Here is an 8550-nt window from a genome sequence, read left to right on the forward strand (position 1 = left end):
CCATTCTTTATCCTCTTTAACATCTTTCTCTTCCTCTCTCTTCCTTCATTCGTCATCTCCCTTTTTCTCCACTCCTCCTCATCATTCATTCCTACTCTCCCTTCCTTCATTCTGCCTCTTCTTTTCCCTCTTTCCCGTCTCTCCCTCACCCCACTTCTCCTCCACCTCCTCCACCCCTTCCATCTTCCCCCTTCACCTCCCCTCCCCCCTCATCTCCCCCTCCCTCCACCTCGCTCCCCCCCTCACCCCCCTCACCCCTCACCCCTCACCCCCAACCCCTCACCCCTCATCAACCCCCCTCACCCCAACCCCTCATCACCCCCTCCCTCCCGCAGACGGCCACTTCTGGGTGGGCAAGGGCGCGACGCCTGGCCCCAGCGGCAACATGGTGCCCGACGAGAACGGGTCGGAGGAGCCCCTGAAGCGCTACTCGGGCAAGACGATCGTGATCACGCTGCCCGGCGACCAGACGGTGTTCGACATCGACCACCTGAGCGTGTGGTGTCGCGCCTTCTTCGCCGACTTCGGCCACGTGCGCGTGCCCAGGAACCTCAACGTGCCGCCGTCGCTCAAGATGCTCGGCGTGGCGCCGCAGGTCAGCCCTCGCTCCTTCTTTTCATTCAGTTGTTTTTCCTTGTTTTACTTCTGCACTTTTTTTATTTTTTGCACTTTTTTTACACTTCCTATTCATTTATTTTATTTGTCTATTTATTCGTTAGTTGTATTCTTTATGTTGATTTTTTTTTTGTGTGTATTTGCTTTATTTTTAATCATTTTTTGTGTGTGTTTTTATGTAAAAAAAAAAAAAATCCCTCTTGTTTTCTTTTTTCTTTTTTTGGTGTTTTATCTCAATAAAGTATTATCTAGATATATAGATATAATGACAGATTAAAATGAATGTTAGTGACGGTCAAAGACACAGAAAAAGGGTAAGTAAATGTATATTTTGAAAGTCGATTTAAAGAAAAAAAAATCTCCAGGAAACGCTATTGACATATAGTCTAACCTGATATAGATTTTTTTTTATATCAACCTCCATACATATTACATATATATTATGAAGAAAGCGTTTTCTGGTACCATGTAAGAGCATGTAATGAATCTCTAACTTAAAGCAGATGACTATTGAATTTTTACAAAAAGATAATAGATTGAATACCGAAATAATTTTAAAAAATAGTATCGTTACCCCTTGGACGAACAAATTTGAAAAATCGACGAAGTGGTGCGAAGGCAAGGGAATTAACACCTTAGTTATCAGATGTGAACAAAGGGAAGCGTTCAGTTCCTCGCTGAACACAAGTAAAGGTAACGATATTTTTTTCTGACTGTACATGCGTTTACACAGTAATTCAAAGTCCGCTCGTGCCTTGGGCAGCGAGAGGGAAAAGGAGAAAGAGGAAAGAGAGATGAGAGGGAGTGAGTGAGTGAGTGCGGGAATGAATGCGTGAGAGTGAGAGAGTGAGAGAGTGAGAGAGTGAGATAGTGAGAGAGTGAGATAGTGAGAGAGAGAGAGAGTGAGAGAGAGAGAGTGAGAGAGAGAGAGTGAGAGAGAGAGAGTGAGAGAGAGAGAGAGTGAGAGAGAGAGTGAGAGAGAGAGTGAGAGAGAGAGAGAGAGTGAGAGAGAGAGAGTGAGAGAGAGAGTGAGAGAGAGAGTGAGAGAGAGAGTGAGAGAGTGAGAGAGAGTGAGAGAGTGAGAGAGAGTGAGAGAGAGTGAGAGAGAGAGTGAGAGAGAGAGTGAGAGAGAGAGAGTGAAAGAGAGAGAGTGAAAGAGAGAGAGTGGAAGAGAGAGAGTGGAAGAGAGAGAGTGGAAGAGAGAGAGTGGAAGAGAGAGAGTGGAAGAGAGAGAGTGGAAGAGAGAGAGTGGAAGAGAGAGAGTGGAAGAGAGAGAGTGGAAGAGAGAGAGTGAAAGAGAGAGAGTGAAAGAGAGAGAGTGAAAGAGAGAGAGTGAAAGAGAGAGAGTGAAAGAGAGAGAGTGAAAGAGAGAGAGTGAAAGAGAGAGAGTGAAAGAGAGAGAGTGAAAGAGAGAGAGTGAAAGAGAGAGAGTGAAAGAGAGAGAGTGAAAGAGAGAGAGTGAAAGAGAGAGAGTGAAAGAGAGAGAGTGAAAGAGAGAGAGTGAAAGAGAGAGAGTGAAAGAGAGAGAGTGAAAGAGAGAGAGTGAAAGAGAGAGAGTGAAAGAGAGAGAGTGAAAGAGAGAGAGTGAAAGAGAGAGAGTGAAAGAGAGAGAGTGAGAGAGAGAGAGTGAGAGAGAGAGTGAGAGAGAGAGAGTGAGAGAGAGAGAGTGAGAGAGAGAGAGTGAGAGAGAGAGAGTGAGAGAGAGAGAGTGAGAGAGAGAGAGTGAGTGAGAGAGAGTGAGAGAGAGAGAGTGAGAGAGAGAGAGTGAGAGAGAGAGAGTGAGAGAGAGAGAGTGAGAGAGAGAGAGAGTGAAGATGAGAGAGTGAGAGAGAGAGAGTGAGAGAGAGTTGAGTAGAAGAGAGTGAGTGAGAGAGAGTGAGTAGAGAGAGAGAGTGATAGTGAGATGAGTGATGATGGTGGTATGAGAGAGAGAATGGAAGAGGAGTGAGTGAGTGAGTGAGTGAGTGAGTGAGTGGATAGAGTGAGAGGAGAGAGAGGAAGAGAGAGTAGAGAGTGAGAGTGATGAGAGTGATAGGAAGAGAGAGTGTAGAGAGAGAAGAGTGAGAGAGAGAGAGTGAGAGATGAGAGAGGAGGATGAGAGAGAAGATTGAGAGAGAGATATGAGATGTATAGAGATAGAAGGGAGTGAGTAGACGAGAGGAGAGAGAAGAGAGCGAGGAGCAGTGAGAGTAGAGATAGAGAGAGGAGAGATCCATGCGCTCTCGCGCGCTACGTCGCTCGGGTCTCTCAGTCTCAGCGCGCGGGCGCGCGAGCCTCTCGCTGCTTAGCTTTGCTACCGGGGTCCTCTCTACTATCTAGCTCTCGCGCGCGCGCTCTCTGCTATCGCTACTCTCTTCCTCTTCTATCTCGCAGTCTCCCTCGCTTGCCTTTCTATGTCGCTCGTTCCTCTCGCTCGCTCTCTTCTCTCTCATCTCGCCCCTCTCTTCTCTCTCCCCCTGCTTGCTCTTCTCCTCTCTTTCTCGCTTCTCTCTCGCTCCTCGTTTTCTTCGTCTATTTCCTCCCTTCGTTCCTTCCTCTTTCCCGCTTCCTTCCTTCCTTCTTTCTCCTTCTTCTCTTCCTGCTCTTCTCTCTTCCTACTTTCTCTCTTCTCTGTGTCTTAGGATTTCCCAAAAAAAATCGAAAAACCCTACACACCGGCGCCGACCTCCACAATTTCGCCACAATAGTCCAGAACCCAGGCAGGTAATGTGGGTGTTCTCCAAAAGCACAGCTGAACCCACGAGACGCGACCCGCCATGATTTTTTAAATGGCTCTCAAACTCGCGCCATGACACAAAACCCGTTGGCAAAATTTAAAACGAAAACAAAAACAAATCTAAAAAACTGTAGAACATATAAGAAAAAATTTTTTGGGGGCATTCAAAATACAAAAAAGGCAAAAAAAGTAATGAATTCGGTAAATATAATTATAAAATTATAGAAAATATGATTAGAAAATCATATAATAATAAACATCGTCAGTAATTTCCGTATTTCCACGCTGAAGGTCGTCCCTGAACACGCATCCAAAAAGTCCGCGGTCGCTATCGGGCATCTATTGAGCCTTTAGAAATGAAAGCACGATTTGATCAAACTGTAAGAAGGGAGGGAGAGCGATAGGAAGAGGGGAGGAATAGGAACAATAAGAAGAGGTGAGAAAAAGAGGATGATGAAAAAAGGTGGGGGGGGGGGGGGGGAGAGAATTATAGAGATTGCAGAGTGCCAAACAAATCTAAAATCTTTTGCTCTTCAGAAAATCCCGCTCAGCTTAGTACGAGAAGATAGTACGGTAAAAGCTTTTCTTCTAATAAACGACGTGTACTGAAATGCTTCCATTCTGAGTTTTTCTGGTCTTCCTACTTCCTTTTTAGCGGTAGAGAGACGAGTTCATACGTATTAACGATTTTGATATCAAAGCGATATCCAACACGCTACTTTTATCCAAGTGGTCTTCATTTCCGTTATATATATATATATATATATATATATATATATATATATATATATATATATAATATATATATATGTTTTTTTTTCTCCCCCCCCCATTTTTAGTCTTTTTTTTTTTTTTTTTTTTTTTTTTTTGTAAGTGACGGTATCCGATGAACGAATCATCGCGGATCGACATTTGAGAAGTTTTTAAGTCAATCCTCTTTTTTCACCCGAAGTCCATTTCGATGAAAGTGCTTCGAAAAAAAAAAATCGAATTCGCTTTTGGCGAAAAAGATCAACTTTCATGTTTTTTGTTTTTTCTCTCTCTCTCCCAGATGTATTAACTTTTCTTATCATTGTTTTTTTTTTTGTTTTTGTTTTTTTTTGTATGAAGTTACTTTAGAAAGTGGTACTCCCATTTTTAAAACCCTTTATTGAAACCGAACATTTCTGCCGTTAGTCATTTGTTTTTGAAAAACTTTGCCAAAGGTTCTTCCGTATTTTTGTAGTGAAACCGCGCTTTTTAGTGCGTATCATATCTACTTAAAATAGAACCAATATTTACATATTCAGTATACACTCACAATATGTACTCAAATTCGCGCACAGTATATACCTATAAACAGGAGGTATATTTTCCCAATGAAATTACCGACGTACATGGCGTGTGTAGGTAGAGATGCCGTTGCTTGCACTTAGTAAACTAGTTTAGTCATTAATGCAATGTAACACTTAGTTTTGTAATTGTTATGCAACAGATAAACGAGTGTTTGATTATCTGTATGCATTGCGTGTGCGTATCATTTTCATACAACAGTATTGAATGTAAATTAATGTGTGTGTGTGTGTGTGTGTGTGTGTGTGCGCGTGTGTGCGCGTGTGTGCGTGCGTGTGTGCGTGTGTGTGTGTGTGCGCGCGCGTGTGTGTGTGTGTGTGTGTGTGTGTGTGTGTGTGTGTGTGTGTGTGTGTGTGTGTGTGTGTGTGTGTGTGTGTGTGTGTGTGTGTGTCGTACTAAAATTGACAGCCTGCTTTCTTGAATAGCTGATTGCCGCACCAGATGAATACCGCTTGTTAGCCTCACTCTTAGCATAAAACTCTCCCAAGATCACACCGAGCTGCTTTAATTAGTCCCTAACTTTTTAAAACCTGCATCAACAATCCCTTTAAACCTCCCAAAGACACACAAGGGCTAAACCAAAATAAAAATCTTTTAACCTCGGGTTCTCTTGATTTGGTGTTTCAGTCGCACGGCTCAGGCTACGCCTACGCCCCCCCTTCTCCCTCACGCCCGTCTTTCTCCTACGCGCCTCAGACCACACCCACCCCCCGCACAACCTCCCCTGCCCCCCCACCACGACCTAGGTACTCCTTCCCCTCACGACCTGTCCCCTCCCCACGACCTGCGTACGACCCCGCCGGCAGTGGCTTCCCTGCTCGCGCCCCCCCCGCCTCCCCCCCTGTCACCACGCGCAGGCCCTCCTACCGGCCCCCCGCCCCCACCACGCGCAGACCTTTTTACACACCCCGCACCACGCCCCCAACCACGCCCCCTACCACCACTCGCAGACCGTACACGCGACCTACCACAACCCGGGTCCCGTACCACCTACGGACCACAACCAGGCGACCTCCCTACACCACGAGACCGCCCCGCCACGGACAGTACAAGGCCCCCAGTGCCACCCACGGACGCCCCAACCACGGACGCCCCAACCACGACTTGAAAGGCGATGGGAGATCAGACGCCGGCGCTGCTCCTGCTGCAGGCGCTGCTGGAGGGTCGTCGAGGTTCCCGCCGGCGCTGAGGACGAAGGGCAGCTCCTCCTCGTCGTCGTCTCACTCCCCCTCCTCCTCCTCCTCCTCCTTCCCCCCAAGGGCCCCTCCCGCCAGCAGCCACTTCGGCCTCCCACGCCACCGCTTCGCCGCCCCGCCTCCTCAGGCGAGGTCCTCCCCTCCCGAGGCGCCCTCAGCCCCTCAGCCCTCAGCCCCTCAGCCCTCAGCCCCTCAGCCCTCAGCCCCTCAGGCCTCAAGGTCGTCCTCCGCCGCCCCGCCCTCGCAGAGCTTCAGCAGCTTCAGCTTCAGCAACGGCGGCGCGTCCTCCTTCTTCAACATCTACGGCTGATCCCTGGCGAGAGGCGGGCGGAGGCGAGGGCGAAGGAACCAACGGCCGTCGGTGCTGACTGTGGATCCGCGCCTGCTCGAACAGAGGCCGCAGGCGTTCATAGTCTCTGATTAACATTTTACAAATTCTTCTGTCCATTTATTATTTACATTGCTCCTTATTTATTTACTAATTTATTTATTTACTTTATTTATTCATCTCTGCATGTACGTCATCTAAGGTTCGATCTTTCGCTTTAGAGCAAATATATAAATCGTCCTTTTTACACAGGGTGTGTGCGTGTGTCCGAAATGAGACTTCCCATGAAAACTCCACGAATAATCTCTCCATTGCCAATTAGATTAACGTGGATACTGAGTACACCTATTTCGATTGCGAGTCTGATTACAGCATTGCGTTTGTGCCGCCACGACGCCTCTGCACAAGTTGCTAAGGGAGCATTGCTATATTTGTACCTTGCCCAGATTTATTTATTCCAGTACGATTCCTGTGTATTGGGGATTTCCAATTGCCTTAGGTTTAAGTATATAATCTATTTATATATTTATATATTTATACGAAATCTATGATCTATTTTACTACTATTTAATTAGTTTGTGTAGATAGGACGAGCATTTCTATATTGTGCCGAAGTTTGATTTTTCGTTGCGCTCTTGTTTCTTCTTTTGTCACTAATCGCCGCGTATTTTTTTTTTTTTTTCGGCTTCGTAATTTCGCCACTTACATGTCACGTGATCTTTCTATAATTTTTCTTATTTTTATTTTTTTTTCTGACCTCTTTATGTGAAATCTTTTCATCTGGAGACATTTTGGCGGGAATTTCAACAGAACGATTTTTTTTCTTTTCTTCTCTAATACTGTCGAGACCATCCAAGTTATTTCGAAAACCAATTTGTTTATTTGGAATGTGACGTATTTCTGTTATAATTTTCAGGGACAAAGAATCGACCGTTAGTTTTTTTGATTTCCCGTTTTCTTTCAAAAGTTGGAAGAAGGGGTGATTTCCTGCCTCCCGAGGGTTAGGTGTAAACGTCCCTGATCCGATGTGCTGTTATCTTTCTCTTTCCTCCCTCCTTTCTTTCGCCTTCTCTCTCTCTCTCATTCTCTCTCTCTCCCTTTCTTTATTCTCTCTCTCTCCCTTTCTCTCTTTCTCATTCTCTCTCTCCCTCTCCCTCCCTCTCTCTCTCTCTCTCTCTCTCTCTCTCTCTCTCTCTCTCTCTCTCTCTCTCTCTCTCTCTCTCTCTCTCTCTCTCTCTCTCTCTCTCCCTCTCTCTCCCATTATGTTTTCTTGTCAACAAACTTCACGAGTGTTTTGCTCAACTATTGTTATCATCGCGTCAATCTTACATTCTCATTACTGCCGCGGGACTCTAATGCGTCTTCTTCGTCTCCTTTTCACTTCTCGTCCTCCTCCTCTTCTTACTCTTCTTCCTCCTCCTCCTCCTCCTCCTCCTCCTCCTCCTCCTCCTCCTCCTCCTCCTCCTCCTCCTCCTCCTCCTCCTCCTCTCCCCCCCTCCCGCTATTCCTCTTCCTCCTACCTTTTACCTCATATTCTCTTCCCACCTTTCATCTTCTTTCCTTCTCCCTTCTCCATTTCTTCATTCTCCTCGTTTTCTCTCTCCCTCTCTCCCTCTCTCCCTCTCTCCCTCTCTCCCTCTCTCCCTCTCTCCCTCTCTCCCTCTCTCCCTCTCTCCCTCTCTCCCTCTCTCTCCTTTTCGCGCCAAAAAAAAACGAATCACAACTGATCGTTCTCCTCTTTGGCTTCTGGGGATTGAATAGTTACATCGCCAAGCCTTTTTTTTTATCCTTTTATACCAGTACTTACCTTCAGTTCATCATCTACGTCGTTGGAAAATTAATTGAAGCTTAGTTATTATGTTTTTTTCTTTTTTTTCACATGGTCTCGTTCCCTTTGATGCCATTCCCCATTGCATTCGGACGAGGTCTTTCCCCGAATGCCTGTCACGTGGCTTGCGCGGCGTTGCTGTGTCCGAAAGCGAAGTTTACGCCTCAATTCCTTCTTTATTTATTATTTTGTTATCTCCAAGTTAAAATGTGTTTCAGAAGTTTCTCTGTATGGTGTGAGTTTGTTTTCCTCCGCTCTTACCGTTGCTGCATTTAATAAAAATCAACAGGCAGAATTCGTGTTATTATTCCTAGCTCTGAGTCGTTTTCCAGTCTTTACTGTACATGTATAATCTTATTTCTTTGGTATTTGATGTAAATATAAAACGGGTGAGTTAAAGGTAATAGATTTACTATTATATTTGTTTACACATTAATTCTGAACCCTTGTAATAAAACTAAAATCATCAAAGCCCGGGATTAAAATTATCAATTAGAGGTATCACGAAGCATGCATTAAAAAAAAAAAAAAAAAA

General features: G+C 45.4%; 1 protein-coding gene across 1 annotated transcript in view; it reads left to right on the plus strand.

The window, feature by feature from the left end:
• Positions 1-8550, plus strand: part of LOC125046019 (protein Skeletor, isoforms B/C-like) — a 166659-nt gene that overhangs the window by 133835 nt on the left and 24274 nt on the right. Inside the window, exons 6-8 of the mRNA XM_047643608.1 lie at positions 336-636; positions 1064-1093; positions 2634-2659. Of these exons, the coding sequence (XP_047499564.1) occupies positions 336-636; positions 1064-1093; positions 2634-2659 (357 nt within the window). The remainder of the gene's footprint in view (positions 1-335; positions 637-1063; positions 1094-2633; positions 2660-8550) is intronic.

This window comes from Penaeus chinensis, chromosome 38 (assembly GCF_019202785.1).
Source record: "Penaeus chinensis breed Huanghai No. 1 chromosome 38, ASM1920278v2, whole genome shotgun sequence".
Classification (NCBI taxonomy): Eukaryota; Metazoa; Arthropoda; class Malacostraca; order Decapoda; family Penaeidae; genus Penaeus; species Penaeus chinensis.